The 22,789-nt window shown below is 37.1% G+C and overlaps 1 protein-coding gene and 1 pseudogene across 1 annotated transcript; one reads left to right on the forward strand and one right to left on the reverse strand.

The window, feature by feature from the left end:
• Positions 1-7,482: 7,482 nt before the first annotated feature.
• On the forward strand, positions 7,483-9,174 carry LOC143571709 (DEAD-box ATP-dependent RNA helicase 41 pseudogene; annotated as a pseudogene).
• Positions 9,175-10,011: 837 nt separating this feature from the next.
• LOC143571720 (callose synthase 3-like) lies at positions 10,012-20,825 on the reverse strand. The gene is made up of 42 exons (XM_077057067.1): positions 20,601-20,825; positions 20,256-20,530; positions 19,432-19,532; positions 19,231-19,355; positions 19,029-19,122; positions 18,806-18,916; positions 18,605-18,721; positions 18,362-18,454; positions 18,167-18,258; positions 17,851-17,977; positions 17,582-17,719; positions 17,417-17,493; positions 17,237-17,330; positions 17,030-17,152; positions 16,804-16,921; positions 16,394-16,725; positions 16,252-16,304; positions 16,117-16,177; positions 15,918-15,999; positions 15,794-15,843; positions 15,641-15,727; positions 15,430-15,567; positions 15,259-15,353; positions 15,095-15,179; positions 14,851-15,011; positions 14,634-14,757; positions 14,450-14,541; positions 14,268-14,370; positions 14,032-14,183; positions 13,739-13,848; positions 13,515-13,640; positions 13,375-13,443; positions 12,940-13,277; positions 12,734-12,853; positions 12,504-12,622; positions 12,348-12,431; positions 12,135-12,247; positions 11,826-12,055; positions 10,954-11,751; positions 10,826-10,876; positions 10,546-10,731; positions 10,012-10,465 (listed from the first exon to the last, which is right to left on the reverse strand). The coding sequence occupies exons 2-42, from the start codon at positions 20,464-20,466 to the stop codon at positions 10,217-10,219; spliced, it is 5,829 nt and encodes a 1,942-aa protein (XP_076913182.1). The 5' UTR covers positions 20,467-20,530; positions 20,601-20,825; the 3' UTR covers positions 10,012-10,216.
• Positions 20,826-22,789: the final 1,964 nt, after the last annotated feature.

The raw sequence follows: 22,789 nt of genomic DNA on the forward strand, positions 1-22,789 counted from the left end.
CGTCTTATGAGCTTTGAGAATAATAATTAAGCTGGCGCGTGAGCAGCTTACGAGCTATAAGAATAATGAAAGCTTGCGCGCGAGGCGTCTTATGAGCTGTGTGAATAATAAAAGCTTGCGCGTGAGGCGTCTTACGAGCTATAATAATAATAACAGCTTGCGCGCGAGGCGTCTTATGAGCTGTATGAATAATAAAAAGCTTGCGCGCGAGGCGTCTTACGAGCTATAAGAATAATAACAGCTTGCGCGCGAGGCGTCTTATGAGCTGCATGAATAATAAAAGCTTGCGCGTGAGGCGTCTTACGAGCTATAATAATAATAACAGCTTGCGCGCGAGGCGTCTTATGAGCTGCATGAATAATAAAAAGCTTGCGCGTGAAGCGTCTTACGAGCTATAAGAATAATAACAGCTTGCGCGCGAGGCGTCTTATGAGCTGTGTGAATAATAAAAGCTTGCGCTTGAGGCGACTTATGAGCTACAAGAATAATAAAGCTTGCGCGTGAGGCGTCTTACGAGCTATAATAATAGAGCTTGCGCGCGAGGCGTCTTACGAGCTAAAATAATAAAGCTTGCGCGCGAGGCGTCTTACGAGCTAAAAGAATAGTAACAGCTTGCGCGCGAGGCGTCTTATGAGCTGTAATAATAGTGGAGCTTGCGCGTGAGGCGGCTTACGAGCTACTTTATGTCCCGCGCCACGTGTAGATGTTGCATGCGCGTGCGCGTAGACTTTGGTTTTGTGTTATGCGCCACGCGCAGATGTTGCATGCGCGTGCGTGTAGACTGTGATGTGTGAGCATGTGATGCGTAAGCATGTGTAATATGCGTGAGCATATGTGATGCGTGAGCATATGGTATGAGGATTCCCAACCCTTAAGTTTGGCGCGTAGCCATATGGGATATTATGAGGATTCCCATCCTTGGCGCGTAGCCATATGGGATATTATGAGGATTCCCAACCTTGAGGTTTGGCGCGTATCCATATGAGATATTATGAGGATTCCCATCCTTGGCGCGTAGCCGTATGGGATATTATGAGGATTCCCATCCTTGGCGCGTAGCCATATGGGATATTATGAGGATTCCCAACCTTGAGGTTTGGCGCGTAGCCATATGGGATATTATGAGGATTCCCATCCTTGGCGCGTAGCCATATGGGATATTATGAGGATTCCCATCCTTGGCGCGTAGCCATATGGGATATTATGAGGATTCCCAACCTTGGCGCGTAGCCATATGGGATATTATGAGGATTCCCAACCTTGAGGTTTGGCGCGTAGCCATATGGGATATTATGAGGATTCCCATCCTTGGCGCGTAGCCATATGGGATATTATGAGGATTCCCAACCTTGAAGTTTGGCGCGTAGCCATATGGGATATTAGGAGGATTCCCAACCTTGAAGTTTGGCGCGTAGCCATATGGGATATTAGGAGGATTCCCAACCTTGAAGTTTGGCGCGTAGCCATATGGGATATTATGAGGATTCCCAACCTTGAAGTTTGGCGCGAGGCCTGATGCGCACATGCACGGCGATGGAGTGGTGACTCGTGTGTGCACGTGCATGGCGGAGGTCTCTTGCGCAAAGCCCAGATGGTGGTTTCCGCGGCGGCACATGCACGGCTGTGGAGTGAGAATCCGCTGGCGCGCGTACATGGCGGCGGAAGTCTGGTACTTTCTGGATCTGCAATTTTAGGGTCAGATCTGCAACTTTAGACCTAAAATCCAGGTCTGTATTCTAGACCTAGATCTGTAAATCGGGTCTAGACAGATCTGAAGCCCGGAGCAGATTTAAAACCATCACAGATCCGGAGACCTGAACATTTGAATCAGGCCGTTTCTTCTTGCCCAGATCTGGAAGCCTCTTTTTAGATCTATGGATCTTTTTGAGCTTTAATAGAACAAACCTTGAAGCTTTTTTCTGTAAACTCCCAGATCTGGGTTTTTCCTGGGAGAGATCCGACAGCCGAGATGAAGATCGAAGGGCAGTTCGTTGCCGTCCCACGGATGGCGCCAATGTCGAAGCACGAAATGAATCTGACCTGATCCATGACGATGTTTCCACGGATTTTCGAGATGAACGAACCACGTCTTGATCTTCTTCTCCAGCTGCGCCGGTGACCTGCGATCTTGAGACCTGTGATGGCTTTATGAGGGTGTGGAGGTGACTGCTAAGATATCCTGAGGATTTCTTGTTCACAGACACAAAAAAGTGGTGGTGGCTCTTATTGAGCATGACCTCTAATAAGGAGGTGGAGACCTCCTTATATAGAGAGTCTCATGGCCACCATCATGGTACCCTAATGGGCCTAGCCCAATTAGGGTTACCTCCACAAAACCCCATCAGCCCAATAACATTGTATTAGTCCATGTAATAAAATAAGCCAAACATAATAGATTTAGGGTCGTAGAACCGGGTTTTAGTACCATACCCCTACAATATTAAATTGCATTCACACAGCATATTTCTTCTAGGGTCAGATCCTATCAGACTAGAAACATATATTTTGCCACTAGCTACTTTGGTTCATTTATAGTTTCATAAATAATTTAAACCACATCAACTACTAAAAAGAAATCACTCAACCCGTCACCTCTATGTACCGTTAGCCCTTAATTTATAATGTGCCAATGACTTTTAGCTTAATTGGTATTAGGAGGAAAGTTACGATTTAGGCTAAGTGGTTGCAAGATCTCAACTTTGAATTTGATGCTAACCGGGTTTCATCGTAATGGGCCTTCGGACGACGAGTGCAAATATAATACTTTTAAAGACTTTAAAATTAGCATCCCCAAACACAAGACAAACATGTTAAATGATTAATTAATTAGGAATAATGTTACAGGAGTCAACCACAATTTCACTAAGAATAAACGCGAATCATATATTAAAATTTCCCGAAATTATGGGTATAAATTGATTAGCTTCGTCTTATATGTTTTGTTTCAATTTCATACCAAAACTTGTGAACTCGGTTACCCAATAATTAAATTAACATGAAAAATTTTATATCTAAAATAATATTAAAAAACAAACTCACAAAACCTCGCGTAAAATCAATAACTGAAATACCTAAATTTTAGGGATAATTAGTTTGATGTATCCGTGAAAAAACTAAAGTAGGTGACAAATGTAATGCGTATAAGGTTAATACTAGGGTAATAGATAAATAGATGTAGATATAACAGATAGGTGTTTAATGGACTAAAAGGGTTAAAATGGCAAAAACTTAGGGACCAAAACTCGTTTGAAAGTCTAATTTATGCGCATTTAGTGCAAACTTTTTATTTAGAGACGAAAAAAAGAACATAATTGATAGGGTTTTCTTCCTCATAAACAAGTTTCATTAGCTAGCCGATCGATCATCTTCTCGGATCTATGGCTAAAGTCCATATAGGAGATGACGTTCTTCGCAACATACTTGCTCGGCTTCCGGGAAAGCCTTTACAACGGCTCAGATGCACGTCGAAGCATTGGAATATCCCGATTTTATGAAGTCGAATGATCCTTTTGCCATTCCCACGGCCTCTCGTTGTTATAGATGACAACGTACCAGTCAGAGTTCGTTCTCCTCTAGAACATCATCATCAGGAGGAAGGTACACAAGTTTGCATTGTAGGAACATTGAATGATAATGGCATTGTGCTTTTGGCTATTTATGATGGGTGGTCGTTACAACGCTGTCATTTGATCCTATACAATCCGTTAACTTGTGCATCAAAGACACTTGTGGTTATTGATCTACCATCACCTTCTACCACATGTTCTTCAATACCCTATGTATTTGGATTTGGGTCATGTGGAGATGACTTAAAGATTGTTAGATTTGAATTAATCTTCCAACTTCGCGTTCGATTTAAATTTGATGTCTTCGATCTTAAAACTAGTTCGTGGAGCATGCCGGCGCAATACCTCAAAGGAGATATATTTCAGTTTTTGGGTAATGCGGGTATATTTTTAAATGGCTTTCTTTATTGGTCAACTTCAACTGGGATCTTGGCCCTCAATGTTAAGGATATGATCTTTTCGAAAATAAACCCACCCAAAGAACTCCGTCAAGCAGGGCTTTATTTGGGATCCCTAGACGGATGCCTTTGCACGGTTATAAAGACTGATCTGGTTGTGTTCGATGTCTGGTTGTGGAAAGAACAGTACTCCTCATGGAGGAGAGTACGTTCATTCACATTTGGTGGTTTGGAACGTGGTACCACGTTCCACCCTATTTGTATTTTGGGTAACGGAAAAATTGTAATGACAAATAGCTCAATGCAACTTGTTATCTACGACACATCAAAACATTCATATAAGACACTCAACGGTTTGGCAACTCCTGATGATTTAGAGACAATGAGCAGGATTTTTAATTTCGAGCACATAGGGCAGATCTATCATTACAGGAATATACGCTCCATCGAGTACGTGGAAAGTCTGGTTTCACCTTCTGATATCTGAATTCTAACACACCCTTACTAGTTTTAGACTGGTCGCATGTGGTCTGTGGTATTGTTGGGATTAATATGCAAACGTATTTGATTAATGCTTCTGATGGGTACGTTTTTTTGGTCAAACATATATAAATTTGTCCTGGTAATTATATATGCATTAATCTGATAACCGAATGTACCCCTTGGTGTTGAAATTAGAGAATATGTTTAATTTGTTGATTAAAAGTTTAAAACACATGCATTTTGCTCGTTTTTAATTACCATAGAATAACATGTCAAAATACTAGAAATGTATTGATTTACTCTAAACTAATTTATTAACAGTAAGATGAGTAAACCATTTTATCAACAATAAATGTCCAAAAATACTTGAAATGAATCAGGGACACCCCTTAGTGCTTGCATGACGAGTCAAGTGGCCTAACAAACGAAATAAAAAAGGTACAAACAAGTTACAACCATGGGTTATTTAAGAATCAATCGCTAACATTTGATTTTGTCTTCCTCTTATTGTTTTTATACTTACGAAGAATGACAATAAATAAAAAGACGAATGATACTATTTTAAATGTTTTATTTCATTGAAGATAAAAAGGATTCACAACAATGTCGCTTTAGTCCGATTTTGAGTGAAGTGGGGGGGGGGGGGGGGAGGATATCATATTATCGTCATCGATGTGGAGGAGAGATGGATGAGGGGATACGGGAGGGGCATTTACTTGTTTGTGGGGAAAGGGATGGGCAATCCCGGATAGTCTAATGTGGCAGCGTTTATGATATATTATAGATGCTTTTATAATTTTAATTATAAGAATTATAAAATCACATATCGTCAAATCATTTTATTCATGTTTTTGTTTTATAGAGTGGTTAACAAGTCCAGCTATAACTATTGTAAAGTTAAAATGTTACATCACATAAAGGCATGTATTTTCTAAAATTAACATAATTAACCAGCGGTATAACTATATTAAAACATCTTTGGGCGTAACTTCACAAACGCCAACAAATACTACTAATCATCCATAAATCATCACACATCTCCACAAATAATACATCTATCCTGGGACGGCTCATGGTGAAGTAAAAATAAATAAAAGCTTTCCAACACCTTGTTAACGCCCTAGCTTAAAATATAAAAATATAAGTATATATGTGTTATGTCACATATAAAGTTTAGGCTTTGAGCCTGAAATTTGATAAATGACTCCAAAAGTTAATTTCATAAAAGGGCTCCATATGAAATTAAGAATTTAAAATTTCATATCGTTAAAATTTGATAAATTAGGCAAATTAAAAATAAATAATTCTAACTTTTGTGTATCGATAATAATCTCACCTTTAAAAATCACTACTGTCGGTCTCAACTTTCAACTATTTTTGTCTCAATGAACCTCCGTTAAAAAACACTTAACGTCGTTAAGTTTAATTTCGAGTTTCAAGCCGATGTTTTAGGGTTTATGATCGGAATAATGATACGATTTGACTGTATGTAAAACTTATCTCGAAACGGTGACTTGATTTTTGTTAACTGGAAATTCAAACACACGAATCGAAACATTGTTTCGTCGTTTGGATCAGCGTTTCAAGATAAGTTTTACATCGGCTGACTCCTATCGTTCTCTCGATCAAAAACCCTAAAACATCGGTTTGAAACTTGGAAAAAAAACTTAATGACACTAAATGCTTTTTAAAAGAGGTCAATTAAGACAAAAAATAGTTGAATAATTGGGACCGCTAGAAACCGTAGAACACCTCTTGGTAAACTGCTGCTACGCTAGAAACATTCTTTCGGTTATTATGTCATGGGTGAAGTTATCGTACGCGAGAAATTTGGGCTCGATTCAACAAGTTCTAGAACTTCCAAAACAGCTTAAAGTCCCTAAGGAGTTAGATCAGATAATACGGGCCATTCTCGCGGTCACGTTTTGGCTCATCTGGAAAGCAAGGAATGCGAAGATTCATGACTTTAAAGAGTGTACGGTTAATAAACTGATAAGTGACATAAAGTTGGTTTCCTATCTTTGGGTGAAAAATAGGAGCAACCGGGCCAGCTTAGAGTGGGACAAATGGTGTCAATTCAACTTTGAAAATTTCCCGTTGTAGTTTTTTGTTTCAAGTTTTATTTTTCTTTTTCTGTTTTGGTTCCGGTTGTATTTTCTTTCTTCTTGTTTGTTCGGGCTTCTAGCTTCTAGCTAGAAGGTTCCCTTTGTTTTCTTTATATACGAGCCTTTCAAAAAAAAATTGGGACCGCTAATAGTGATTTTTAAAGTTGGAATTATTATCAGGGACTAGACAAAAGTTTGGATGATTTATTTCCAATTTTCCGATAGACTAATGTACAATTGATGGTTGAAAGCATTTTGCATGAACGGGAAGAGGGGTGTGGTATCCACCACCCTTGACCCTCGCCTGCATGTATCATAATTAATAAATGCATTTGACATAGTGGAATCTGGACATGTATAATGATATATTTATCTGAGATGAGAATTCTACTTTTTTTAGTACGGTCGTAAATAATATAGGTTGTTGTGAGAAAAAAAAACTACATAAATATTTAGTTGATAAGTTTAGTATATAATTCTCGACAGTTCTATATCTCTATCTCTAAAATTACATCAAACGAAAATACGTTTTCTCCCTCGTCTATAATTAAATAATATTTTTTTACATATGTATTATTATCTTTTTATATCTAATTATTTAAATTTTTCTCTCATTTCCATTCACAACACCATGACTGTTGCTTAGAATAATCTGAATAAGAAAGAAACGCAGTCAATATTTCTAGGGTTCTTACGGATCTTATTAAAACCGAATACTTTGGATGTATTATTATTATTGGTTTACATGCTAACTGGGTTTTTGATCGATGTCACTATAATCACGATATTTTTCTAGTAATTTAATTTGGCCTTCAAAAATATTATACTGTAATGGAGAATTCGAATGAGGATCAAAGAATGATAACAGCATCAGCATCAGCATCATCAGGTATGAATCACCCTTTTATCAGTTTATATTCGTTACCCTAATTTCACCCTATATTATTAATTTTTAATTAGATGATGTGAAAAACTATTGTGTTCAACAAAGAGAAGCTTTACCCGGAGAGCCCGTATGCATAGAATGTGGTCGGTTTGGTGAATACATATGCGATGAAACCGATGACGATATCTGTAGCATTGAATGTAAGCAGAAACTCTTGTTTAGAATTAACCAACCCAAGTTACCAACTAAACTTCCGCAGCATCCCGTAAGACTACCTGCAACCGATGAGTGCGTTTATGTTCAGGATGGTAATAGTAATGCTAAATCAGGGACTCGGTTTTTAACCATGAACCAAACAGAATCGGTTAGGGCTAAGTTTGAGATTGTGGTAAAGGGTAACCGTGTTCCACCTCCGGTGCTATCGTTTGCTCATTGTAATCTTTCTCATAAGCTTTTGCAGAACATAGAGTCTGCGGGATATAAGATCCCTACGCCTGTTCAAATGCAGGCGATTCCTGCTGCGTTGAACGGTCAAAGCCTGCTTGTTTCAGCTGAAACCGGTTCGGGAAAAACAGCGTCTTATTTGATTCCCATAATCTCTCATTGTGCGAATATCAGGAAACAGGCGGTTGCACAGGTTACGAACGAGAAAAAACCGTTAGTAATGGTGTTAATGCCAACTAGGGAACTTTGCATACAAGTTGAAGAACAAGCGAAGGTTCTTGGAAAAGGTTTGCCTTTTAAAACAGCTTTGGTGGTAGGCGGTGATGCGATGCCCAAACAGGTCCATCGTGTACAGGCGGGAATTGAAATGATCGTCGCTACTCCTGGCAGGCTTATTGATCTTTTAACCAAATACGATACTGAGTTAGATAGTGTTTCAGTTTTAGTTATAGATGAAGTGGACTGCATGCTTCAAAAGGGTTTTCGTGAACAAGTGATGCAGATTTATAGGGCTTTATCTCAACCTCAAGTTTTATTATACTCTGCTACCGTTCCGGTTGAAGTGGAAAAGATGGCGAGTTTGTTGGCAAAAGATGTCAGCATCATCACCGTTGGAAAGATAAACAAACCGAACCAAGCTGTGAAGCAGGTGGTTATATGGGTCGAGTCAAATAGAAAAAAGCAAAAGCTTTTTGATATATTGACTAGCAAACAACATTTTAAGCCACCTGTCATAGTGTTTGTGGGGTCGAGACTCGGGGCGGATCTACTTTCTGAGGCTATAACTGTAACCACCGGGTTAAAATCATTGGCTATTCACGGTGAAAAGAGTATGAAAGAAAGGAGGGAGATTTTGAGTTTTTTTTTACTAGGAGAGATTCCAGTGATAGTGGCAACCGGGATATTGGGTCGAGGAATTGATCTTTTGCTTGTAAGACAGGTTATCGTGTTTGACATGCCGAATTCAATTAAGGAGTATGTTCACCAGATTGGTAGGGCATCTAGAATGGGAGTTCAGGGTAGTTCGATTTTGTTTGTTAATGAGGAGAATAGGAATTTGTTTCCGGAGTTGATTGGAATCTTGAAATCGTCTGGGGCTGCTGTAGCTCGGGAAATTATGAATCCTGGGTATTCAACAGCAGCTGCAGACGCATTGTTACCTAGTAACAGGGGCAACCGAAAAAGGAAGGTCGGTTACTAAACTGTTAGAAAAGTTTGGTGCCTATTGTTTGTGCCAGATCAAGTGTTGAATCACATAGTCATATCTGTTTACCTCCTATTTCTTACCTAATGATGATTCAGTGGTTGGCAAGAATGTTATAACTTAAAAGTGCTTCTAAAGAACAGAGCCATGGCATCCAACTGGTGATCACAAAAGGGGCATTTTTTCGTAAAAAATTTAAAACATATATTGTTGATTGATGGTAAGGTTGTAGTTAACAGGAAACTATATATTGTATGGATGGTGAAAGAGGAAATGCAAGATATGGTGTAAATTTTTACTCTGTTGACTAGAATAAAAATTGTTGCCATTTCTTTAATCTCAAATATCTTTATGCTTTAGGTTTACTAAATATTAATTTATTCGTTTCCAAGTTGAGAAGTTGCTATATAACTTCCTTTTAAGGTTTACGTGTTCGAAAATTGTTTGATGGAAAATTGTTTGATGTGCCGTTGGTTACAACGAGTTCAACTTTTCAGATTTAACAAGTTTGATGCACATGCATCTTACAATTACAAAAGTGAAAAGTCTTATTTTAGTTGGTTTCGAATTTTGTTACCCAGTTATATGACAACACTTTCTAACTTTGCAGGTGGTGTTTGTAATATCTTTGTTGCACATGTATAATAACTGTGTCTTAACGCGTTACAAACATGTTGGTTTGATTCACTCTTGTAATAAGTTTCATATGCTTGTGTATACTGATGCATCAAACCCATTGTCATGATTAACTGGTTAACAATAGATTAGAGAAAAACGATACCTTAGAACCTGTAGTTTTTTGGAAGGCTGTATGATGTGATGTAGGGGAAGTCAACTATCCTTTTACGGATCAAGATTTGCAAATCTTGTGTATGTATTGTAATGTATGATACAGCCTTTTAAAATGTTAAAAGGTTCATCCAAGTTGCAGGCATAACTAGAGCACCAAAAGAGGATAATAAGGCTTTCTAAATTAAGGGGATAATACATCAGCACTGACTGACGTGCTGTCCATGAGATCATTCAGTCAGCAAGTGTTCATAGATTAATACACACCTAAAGAAAACTAGCTATGGCTAGCTACCAAAATACAGGCCTTAAAACAGTTACTGCTGCATTCCGTCACTAAATCACTCTTTGTTCCTAGCAGATCGATCTTTCCTATGCCCACCAAGAATACGAGAGATTTGCAAACCTCTACTGAAGGCTTGATTAAAGAGCATACGTGTTTGGAATTCTGAAACAAAAGGAAACCATGCAAGAAACGCAACTGGCGTGAACAGAAGTAGACCCATCACTATCTCATACCCACGTGCAAGTGTCCTCACTGATCCCCAGAATCCAGTCGCCTTCACTACCGGTTTAATTGCCTGTGCAATCTGAAATAAAATAAAATAAAATGTGTTAAGAGTCTCACTTTTAGTGTATGATAATCTAGAAGAATGAATGTTGCACCAACCAGTAGTAAACCCCAGCCAGTTGGCATAAAGGCAAGAATGCACACAAAGATGTCTTGCAGTGTCATGTGAGGTAGTGCAATCAGGATCACAAGAATAGAGACAAACATGATAAAGATTGCTCCTTTAATCAGACGGAACACAAGTTGAAACTTTGCACTGAATTTCATCCGTCCAAACGATATAGCCTGCAACATTTTTAATTAATATTTGCATCATACAATTTTAGAAGAAAAATACTAAAATTTAATCTTAAAACTTAAAAGGAAAGTCAATCCTCACCTTGACCACTAACAACATGACAAAGATGACCACCCATGATATACCATAAACCTGCCATACAACCAAAAACCATTTAGCAACATTACTTTAAAGTCACAAAACAATGTATGCATAACATCTGAACATACCAAGACACTTTTCTGATGCTTTGTCATACTCAAATGATAAACAAGACCATACTGATATATAAAAAAGCGCAATGATAATAATATTTCTACTATCACACCACGCTTTCCAGAATAACGCAGGTGTTCTTGTTCCTCCTCCCACCATGATTCCCAACTCTTCTCGGGCGGAACCCCAATACCACCCTGATTACTGATCCACTTATTCCAATCAGACCAATCATCAACAATCTTTTGCCATTCAAAACCCGAAGGGTTGAACAAGAACGGAGCAAATAGCCACGTGCCAACCATGAACCATATCGAAATGGTGATCAAAAGGTAAGCAACTGCTCCTCTATACGACTCACCAAATATTTGGTAAACAAGTAACAAAATCATAAGCTCGATTCCCTTCACGAAATGACTACGCGAGTAAAGACGATAGTTCTCCGCGAACTTTGCATGAAACACGACAAACCCACGTCCCGTTGCTCTGTATTTTGCACCTCCATGAAGCAAGGTTCTACCATAGTAGTGAGTCTTTGTTCCAAGTGAAAATGTGAAGAACACGGGTGCAAGTTGTAATTGCATAAGAATGAACTCACTTAATGCGGTTCGGAAACCTCGTTCTAGACCGATTTCCATCATCATAGGTAAAGCCATTAAGAACCCAATTTGCACAAAAGATTGTGAAGCAAGAGCCACTTGAAGTGGTTTATTGTGGCGAATTGCAGGTTGGGTGATAAGCCCCTGTTCGAGTCCACTAAGAACAAGATAAAGACGCCCATAAAGAAACACGTACACGGTCAATACAGTGATCTGCAGAACGAAATATAATCAGCTGAAGTATTTATATTGCCTAATAATATGAGGAGAATGAATGAGCATTTTACCAAAGTACTAAAGTAGAAACCAATTGTAGTGAAGTAGCAAGATAACATTCTGAAAAAGTCAAAACGGTGTCCAAGCCTGTATAGGTCTCGGCTAAGTGTTTGTTCCCCATTTCCATTGGCAATTTTAGCCTCAAACAGAGATATTTGATTAAGACCGACATCTCTCCCTTTACCAACTTGTATATATTCGTGATGCGTCACATTGCCTTCACGGAGGGTAGAATTAAAACCTGTAAACAAAAAGAAAAGAGTTGGCTTTGAGTCAAAACAATCAGCATAATACGAGGGATGTTTTGAGTTTGAAAATACCAGCAAATATGTCTTCGCTAAGATTTATAATCTTAGAGGCTTTACTGACACCACCTCTGGTAAGGTGAAACAGTCTATCAAAAACATCTGGATGACCGTAATGAAAACGAACCCTAGAGAAATCAAGTTTAGTAGACAATTGTTAGATTAATAAGCATATATGCATAAGACATATGAAAGAGACCAATCGGATAGATATGATTTAGATCTTACTTCAAAGGGTTGGCCAGCAATCTCTGACCAATTGTTACAAAACTTGTTTCTTGATTAGACATGAACCATGCAAGAGAAGAAACACTGCAACAACAAAGTACCATGATAAGCTTAATGAACAAACAAAGGGGCACATTTTAACAACTTCTAACATACCTTCCAGTGAAAATATGCTCCCTAAGTCCCAATATTGTCGGGTACCTCACATCATCATGCTTTTTAAGGAACTCTTGAAGCAAGTTCCTCATTTTTAAGGCCTCTTCCATGTAATTATCCTACAAATGAAAGTTTGATTGAAGTTAATTAAGACAAAAATATCTTTCCTATATATATATATATATATATATATATATAGAGAGAGAGAGAGAGAGAGAAACAGAACATACCTGGTTCATGTCTATTGTCTGCAAGCCCTCTCCACGTGTGAAGATGATAGCATGATTCTGATTCTCAGGCTTTCCTTCTCCTAATATTGCAGGTCCAGGCAACTTTATTTTATAAATGACCTGCACATTGAAGCAATGACTAACTTATAATATCTGTAATCAGCTTCAAAAGAATAATCTTTTATAAAAAAAAATCACAATTTTACCTGATCCAAGTTTTGTCCCGCCTCAGAAGTATTGGAATTTGGCATAGCTTTGACTAGAGCAGAGTAATAAACTTTATGGTTTATCTTTTTGGTTGCATCTTTGCTAGGTTCCTCAACCTCGTCAATGTAAGCAACACGTAGAGACGGGTACTCTGTCATTAGCCTAAGAACATTTTGTGCACGAGGATCACCAGATCGCTTTTGAATGCCATATTGTTGGCATGAAACCACATATGTAAACTTCATATCAGCTACTGCTTGACACTGAGCCCACAATGACCTTTCTCCCTTCATCTGTTCCTCATTCAATTCAATCGCCTTGTACCCTTGCATCAAATCTGGTCAAAACCCATAGCAAAATTAGCAAAACAACAAATCATCCAATGTTAACTTAAAACTTCATCTATAGATAATAATCACTAAATGGCTGGGTACCTTCATCTTTTGCCATGTCAAGGAAAGCCTGAAGCTCCAAAGCCTTACGATAATACATCATCCCTCTAACTGCCATAAATTAAAAAGTAATATTAGTTTTAACTAAATTGGTAGATTAGGGCAAATAGGTCAGCATTTACCAGTTTTGGTCAAGGTCTGTCCCCTATATGAAGCCCAAAGACGCAGTTGATCTTCTAACTCATCATTTCCTTTTAGGTCATCTTCACTATGACGATCCACTCTCTCAAGAAAGTTGTTCCACTCATCTACAGATCATCACCGGTAAATATATATACATATATATATATATGTATATACACACATACAATGGTGCAATGTAAGCATCTGACAGAATATGACAAACCTGGGAAAATCTTTTGCAAGTAGAAGAGGATTGATACTCCGTCCTCGTTTGGGACTTCCAAATCATGCAATGAAAAGAGAACCTCCTCAGTGTAGTATGGAGTGAGTACGCTGACATAAAAACATGTTACGTAAAAAGTAGGGTATAATGGCTCAGTGTATGAAAAATAGAAGAAGTAAGCAAAACTGTTGTATAAGAGAAAGAAGGTCTAGAAGATAGGTTGCATAAACTCTAAAGACAGTTGTGTCCTAATGCAAGTGATATCAACAATGTAAGATATCATAAAAACTTACGAGAAGGAAAGCATATTGCGAACTTTGGGGGCTGATGGCATATCCATAAACAATGAATTGGAGAAGAAGGATATTCGTCTTCTAGCTTCCAAGTTTGAAGGCACATCCATAGCAGATTCCTTAACCGTAAGCAGTAAGTACAGCCTATTGATCTGCAAAAAGAGCACTGTGTAAGAAGAATATACTTAGTTCAAAACTAAGACCTCAACATGTGTAGAACTTTTTGGTATAATTACTTTCTCCTTCCAAGCTTCTGTTTCTGGAGTTGGAAACAGGATTGCTCCTGCAGGTTGAAACAACTGATATTGTTCATCCATATCGAATCCTTGCCCATCCATGCTACACAATGAGAAAAAAAAAATACAATGTAAGAATTACATAAAAGTGAAATACAAGCAGATACAGCAAAAAAATTTACTTCTGGTCTTCCATTATGTCTCTGGTCACAACTTCATGCATATCCTGGAAAAGAATTACAACTTGATCCCGGTCCTCCTGCTTATTTGATAGCTGTGAATAGCAACAGCATTGTATTAGCTTTAGATTATTATCCTTATACAAGATTATAAATAGTTGTTACAAAGAGATATTAAAACACATACCAAGTATTTAAGAAGCTTGACAACATGGTCGTAAAGGATAGGCAGATAACTCATATTGAACTCTTTCACTAGATCGCCAGCTTCAATATGTTTGTCAACTTCAGCAAATATATCGTTAATAACCCTGAAAGGAAAAACCAAGTTGTCAAAATTTTGTTTCATGATAAAAACTAGTATAAAAATATAGCTTTATTGCTAAAAACTGAAGTAGACTTACTGCTTCTCACGACTCCCACGAATCAAAAACAAAATAATGTTACGAAATGAAGCGTAGCATTCACGAACAGCACAAGACATGTAACTGTCATTCTCAATTCGCTTTTTTAGCTCACGGTCCTTTCCATTGCTGTCTTTAGCCATATCCAGTGCAATAGGGATCTACCCAGTAATTAGAAAAACAAGAATTGCATTGTCAAAAGCTTCTAGAGGTACAAATTCTCATTGTTTCATGTGTGGCATACCATGCTAGCAAGTAGAAATGGAGGCCACTGAATTATGTCCAAGTCTTGGTCTGCCCAATATGGAACAAGCAAGAGGTTCATTTCCCTGTAGCCACAAAAGGTTTTTCATAAGTTAAAATATAAAATTCAATCCACTTCTCTAAAACAAAAAAAGTTATAATTACCTGTTATTTATAAGATCTTCCTCTCTGAAACTTGAGATAATTTTATTCCATAATTGAGCAAATCTTGCAGCTTCCTTCCCTTTCTGGGATGTGATCTGCAACAATAACAAGAAGCATTGCCTTAATATCAACAGAAGATTCTAAAGTCATCTTAAAAGATCATAAACTTACGGCATCATAATTACGGGACAATGTAGCTTTAAGTCCTTTCTTTTTTACTGGATCGCTTCTGTCAGGTGGAATTAAGCAACCATTAAATGCACCAGGCAACGCATCAAAACGAGACCGCAACATTCCTAGAGTTCGAATCTGTAGAAACATAAATTTCAGATCATAATTTAAAGCAATGAGATTTACTTTTTTTTATTAAAAAAGCACAAACCTCTCCAAGACGACGGAATGCCCCATAAACACCTCCAAATAATGTAGAGAAAATAGCATACCAGATTTGAGTATCCATAAAATACACCTGTATACATCCCGGGTGTTAATTGCTACAATAAAATGTACAACTAAAGAGAAGATCGTTACTTACAAGAATAATTGGAGCCCAGAGTGCAACTACCACACCAATATTGTTCCTTGCTGCAAAAGAACATAATTCGATTACAGAAAACACAGTAGTGGAATTTTTTTTCATTTGAGAACGCTATTATTACCCTGAGGAAAGAACTCATGCCATGCATAAGTATTGATATGAACACTCATTATAGCTTTTGTAGGACCCACGAGTGGCTTTATCTGCAATGATAGTTTACAACGGTCAAAGATGACAAAATATAAAATGGTCTCCAAAGATTGTACAAAATCATATAAGGCCAAGTCTTAAAAGTACAAGTGAGAACACTAGAACAGAACCTCTAAGTAATAACTGAAAGCCAGCTTGGTTATAATGAGCAAAATCCAAAAGGTTGTGTACCTGAAACATTAAATCAATATATATGATAAAGTAGCTCTAAATAACTACATATAAATTCATCTTTAATATCTTACTTGAAAAGTGAAAAGGTGCTTTCGTGCATTGCCCTCCCAACATAAAGTCGAGGCTGACACATTTCATCATTCATATTAAAAGTTAGCATTTCATTAACCAATAATTAAAGAATTGACCTCAAAACAGATAGGAATCACATACCTGAGACCACCACATGATGAGCATCACAATCCTGTAATCTGAACTCTCAAGGTAACGCCGTATGAAGGGGAACAAAAACAACACAGCAGCCAACATGTTTGGTGACAAATAGACAACAACCGCCAAAATGAACAACGATTGGGGACCATGGATGTTTCCAAACCAACCTTTAAGGGTTTGAGCAAATCCATGATCTTCTGATGTATAAGCATAAGTAACGGGTAAGATTACAACCCAAGCTGCAGCTGATACAACCTTCAAAAGGTATCTTAGTTTCACATAAAATGGCATGCAATGTCTTGCTTTCCAATTTAGTACGACATCCAAAACAGCTACAAAACAAATCGTTTAGTTTTCTTTAAATAATTGACAATAAATGTAGATAATTACACTATTAGTGGTCGACATACCTTGACCAAGCTTCAATATTGAAGCAGTTATAAAGACACTCAGTACTTTCTTAAAAACATCAGAATAAAAGATTGAGGTAGGGTTTCCATCACCATTCCAAGCAACAATAATCATAGCCTAAAATAGAAAAAAACAATGACCAATTATGTCTCAGAGGGCATTGAGAGCTCACATGATAACTATGATAATTTGTACGCATCAACTATCAATTATAATAAATTTTACCTGTAAGCACAAAATAAAGAAACTCCACATTCTGTCAAAGCTTCTAAAAACATGCCAATATGATCGAATCTCCACAAAATTAACTTTAGCCGCCTGTCGATGTTTAGTAATTGGTTTGCTATCCTGATTAATGGAAATAACTTACCACTCAGTTCAACACTATGTGAAAATAAAAATGAAGTAAACTAGGCATCAATTGCAACTTACCCCATTTTTTACAGACTCACGTGATTTCTCAGGCTCGCAGAAGAAATCAGCATCAGCACGCATTGGCCAACCTAACCGGAAACAATCTACAGACCTAAGATGTTCAAGCATTCTTAGTAATAAAGTAATAATATTACCTAAACAAATATCTTAATATTCTAACACATAACAAAGTTATACCAGAAATATTCATTTAGATCGTCATAATTTCTCCACTGTGAATGTTTTGATTTCCCTACTTTGCTCCAGGCAGCTTCCTGTGGAACAGTGGCAGCATATGAATTATTTACATTGCAAGCAAATATAACTTCAAATCAAGGTGAGGCAAATAGAGTGCTTGGATACCTTTGCTATCACATCATAAATAGGAGTAACCACTTTTGTCAAAAACGCTTCCTCGTCTCCACCATAAGCTGGTTTTACATTCTCACCCGTCATTGGACTGACATTGCCAGCTAGCATGCCATACAATTCAAAAGCCATCTAAAACAAATAACAGCCATTAATGTCATCAATAGATGGTATTTATGTATCAATGTGAAATAAATAATAGTCATAATAAGTCAAAAAAACAAATGCAAGTGTCTAACTATATAGAGTTGATATATGCATACATGATGATAGATGTAGCAGAGGCACTCAGGCATAAATCTCAAATTTGCAGCCTCCCCCCAAATGAGAAGATATAGGCCCATATATAATAATTTACGTTGTTGAACTTCTTGTTGTATGGTTGGCAACCTATTTTAGCACAGAAGAAAGCTTATCAGTACAATATAATACCTACTATAAAATTAAGTCTGCATCTTTTCACATAAAAGAACATACTTAACGTTAGTATGTTTATGCAATTATGAACTATTAAGTCCATGCTTAGTTTCCTAATATCCAGATTATTAAGGGTGAAAAAATATGCAAGTTAAGCCTCACCAAAGACTACTTTTTCTGTCCAAGTACTTGCACCATTTCTTGTAATTCTTGAAAAGCTTCTTCATCACTTCATTTAATGCACGCTCATCCAACTAGTCAAACAAAAAACAGAAGAACCATGAGAAACAAGGAAGAACTATGTGAAAATATTAGCTAATGCCGGAATTTACTGCATAGTAAATTTACGCGACTGACCTTGGGCTGCGGATCAGGTTTTGGAATTTGCCGAATATGAACATTTGCAAGCAACAAAATCAGATGCTCCCGTTGATTTGCCACGTTATCTTTCTGAAAAATAGAAAACAGAAGTTTAAGTCTAGTCATGATGCTGAAAACATAACTCTAAGTCATGTTTATAATAAATTTATTATTCAAATCCTCTTGTGTGCTCCATGAAACATAATAAGTTGCCACCCTTTCATAGCAACAATATGTTACCTGAAACCCAAACATAGCTTGAAGCCAATCTAGAATGTCTTCTTCATTTTTCTTCTTGTATTCCCTGGGCCATGGAAGACCCCTTGTGTTACGAAGAGCAACAACAGCAGCTTGAATCTGCAAACTCATGCAGCAATTTTTAAGAAATATGTTTAAAATGATTATAGAGACTAACAAGAGTACATAGGAGTTCTAATATACCTCTGGGTATCTCATAATAGCTTGATTGGCACTATCAGGGTCAAGAGGTAGTATATTGTATGGAAGATAGATCTCTGTCTTCTGTGCAACTTTATCATGTGTTTCAAGAATCTGTTTTGACAGTTATTGTAGATTTCATAAAAGAATATAGACAGAGTTTTACAATAAAAACCAACACAATTATATAAGAAGATTGCTCATGAAACATTTCTTTTGTACCCACCTCCTGGTCAACTTCCACTGCTTGTGTTTGATTAACAGCTTTTAAAACCTCAAAGAGAACATTAGCAGTTTGGTATGCTTTGGTAAGCTGTGCCCTGAATATATATAAGAGTCAAGTACCAAAAATGAGAAGAAAACAAGATGCCAAAAGCAACAAAGATACTGCTTAGAAGTTAGAACCAGTTTCATATTAAGGCACTCACCGGTCTGCCTTATCAGCAGCACTTTGCAAAGCTTGGATGTACTTTGAATAGTAATGTCGATAAAAGCTCTGCATTTCACGCGCATCACTTTGTTTCATCCTCCCAATCCAGGTTGGGTCATTTTCCTGATTCAAATGAAACATGAATATTCATTGATTGAAAAGCTAAGCGACCCAAAAAAACCATTCAGAGAATACTTACCCTTTCAAGCCGCTGAAGAAGGGCAGTTTTGAACTGACGAACACCACGTCCACTAGAAGTGGGGTCCAGTCTATGGGCTTTCTCAAAGGCATAAAACCGACCTGCAGCAAACCATCATCAAAATATAAAACAAGAAAAATGAAAAATGCAACATAGTGCATATAAAATGACAAGCCTGACAGCAAAACAAGATAAAACTTTGTTGCTTTCAGCCACAGACGCACAAGCACCCGCCGGGGGGGGGGGGGGGGGTGTAGCGTGAGCTATAAGCATAACAAACCATGTATAACATAATTAAAGTAATAAATAGTGTCCGAAATGAGCAAAGTCCATGAGTAACAACCCAAGCCAAGAATCACTCAACACAGCTCATGATCTCACACAATATTATTATTACCATATGTATTCCTCATCCATTCATTTTATAATTTCCAACAAATAATTGTATTATGAGCCTTGATAACTTGAAATCAAATGTAGCTGTTGTATAGCTTAGCCAACATACTTATTAGCTAATCTTCAATGAAGACAACAGGCAACACTATAACCATGAGTAAGAAAACAACTGTGTTTTATAGGACTGATTTTTTATTTTATTTTTTTACAAAGCTAATATTCTACTCATAAATCCGCCTATGCGGGATTTGAACCCTTGCCTCAAGGAAAAGAGCACCTATTACACGACCACCAGATACTTTTGGGACTAATATGCTAAGATATTTTTTATATAATTTTAACACCTATGAACTTAAATACTGTTAATGTAAAAGAACACAAAACATACAGCATTGTTAACACAACTATGCCTAAAACAAAACACTTACAGAGATAAGCAACCCTAGGGTTACTAGGCTCAACTTCATTCGCCACACGAAGAATCGGAGCAATCTCCACCAGCGACGACGGCACTACCTCGCTATCAAATATCGACTCGCCGAGATTCCCCGCCGTCTGCGTCCGCATTATCCGCCGCTGCTGCGGTGGCGGTGTCGCTTGATCCGACGATGAACCACTACCACCGCCTCGTGACGTCATCCTTCAACTTCAACTTATCAGCAACTCCAATACACCACGTCAGCACCACTAAACTTCTAATCCACTTCATAATCAACATAAACACCAAAAATCAACTCAAAATTCAAAAAATAATAATAATAATAAAAGCTTACATTACACGGAATAATTGAGCAATACGAAGATATACGCACTGGAAGATGATAATTTTAAGCTACATTTGATTACAGATGGTTATAGCAAACCCTAGGAGAGAGAAAATAAAATGATAATAAAGGTGAGATTCGTGAAGAGGTGGTGGGATTGGAGAGTGTTCTGCAACTTTAAGCTAACTTTGAATGAAAGAAGACACAGTGGTAATAAGAGAGAAAATATAATATTATTGTTTTGGATTTTATACTGTTGTTAATAATAATATTAGCATGCCCCAACCGCCTTGTTTTCTCATTATTTACGAACGTGCCATTCATGTTACACGTTTCGTTTGCTTTTTCATCCGTCATCATTGTTTATTTTATTTATTCTTACCAGTATCACTCGGTCTGTTATTGCAACGGGGTATATTGTCGTAGATTTATAGTGATTGGTTAAAAAAACAAATGAAATAATAAAAACTTGTTCTGATACAATAGCGAAATATCTTAAAATAGCTAATTCTGACAACTTTTTCCAATTATAGCGGGTGATTAAAACAAATTCTCAAACTAGTCATATTTTCCGATCGGATCCGACTAAAACACAAATTGATCTGACGAAATTTTTAACCAGTCACGGCGCGTCATGTAGCCTCATGTTCGGTCGGATCTGACGCTTTAACTTACTGGCCGACCGATTAGCGTGAAGAACCGTCGTAGTAGAAGGCAGTCGGCTCCGACGGAAACGAACTCTGAACAGTCGAATCAGACTGTTTAATTTGTCCGACAAATCCTATATTTTACAATTCAATGGATTTTGATTTTGTGTTCTATAGTTAAATTGAACATTATGGTTGGGTTCTCCTCGAAAAACTAAACGATTTACACTTTTTATTTGCCTGATGTTGTGAAAAAATAAAAAAGGTGGAGATGGAGGTTGGTTATGGAGGTTTAGGGTTTGAGAGGTAGAAGATGAAAATTTCAGTCGGACCCACTAAAATTCAGTCGGATCCTATGAAATTTTAAGAAATTCGGTCGGATCTATTAAACGTTGACACGTGGAGCGATTTTAAAGGTCCAAGAAATCAATCGGATCGGTTTGTGCTTCAATCGGATCCGACCAGAAAATATGGCTAGTTTGGGAATTTGTTTTGGTCTCCGACTATAATTGGAAAAAATTGATTATTTTGGAATTTTTCCCATAAATCTATGTATTCTATAACTTGGTTTCATGGTTTAGGAGAGACTTGGATGATTAAGGAATTTAAGATTTATTTTGCTTGTAATGATTTTCATTTATTCGTTTGAACTTGCATTTGTTCGTTTAAAAAACGTGACTTTTAATTTTTACTAAACGGAGCTAACAAAGATTTATGGGTTTTTGTTTTCACCAAACAGGAATATCAGCGAATAATTGGGTGATTAATGAAATGATTATCTGATTTCATTCTCAATATCTTAAACAATAGTTCAACCTTAGCATTTTGGAAAATTCAAACTTTATGTGATACACATATGTATGGGAATCCATGATTTAAAAAAACAAAGTTTTTTGGAATTTTTTTGATAAAGGGTCTAACAGGAGCTCGTGAATTGATTAAGAAGGTAGGTCTCTCGTTCTAGTTTTGAGTTGAACTCATATTACCATCTTCAAATGGTTTTCTACAATTATTTTGTTCAACCCGTCTCATAACTCATTTAATATCTAACTAGATCTTTCTACTCATTATTTAATAATAATATATTAAAATCTCTCGTATCTTTCACTTGACCATACAACTAAACCATAGGTGATAGACACCTTTCGACTTGTTTGTTTTAAACATTTTATCTCATCTGCTTTGAGAAAGTACCGAATTAAGACGCGGTAATTTTAATCGATGCATTAATAGGTGATCACCATTCACCAAGCAGAGTTATGAAAGGAATATTTGTCGGTTTGTTTGTACTTTGTAAACATGTGGCGTGGGACCACACAATGGCATTGCCCATGTCCGCACACATATTCCTCCAAATTTAAAGATCCTAACTATTTTCAGAAATATTATATTCATTCATAAAACCATATTCTCATTTAAACTAACTAAAGTATATTATCGAAGCCAAAAAGGAAAAAAAAAATTGAAGAATGAGAAGGAGAAAAGAAATGATTTGGAAAGAAATAAAATGAAATTGTTATATTCTTTTTCCCAACCAATTTAGATATAAAT

Source organism: Bidens hawaiensis, unplaced genomic scaffold, assembly GCF_021521415.1.
Source record: "Bidens hawaiensis isolate Kalapana, Puna unplaced genomic scaffold, B.hawaiensis_p1.1 tig00025555_1, whole genome shotgun sequence".
NCBI lineage: Eukaryota > Viridiplantae > Streptophyta > Magnoliopsida > Asterales > Asteraceae > Bidens > Bidens hawaiensis.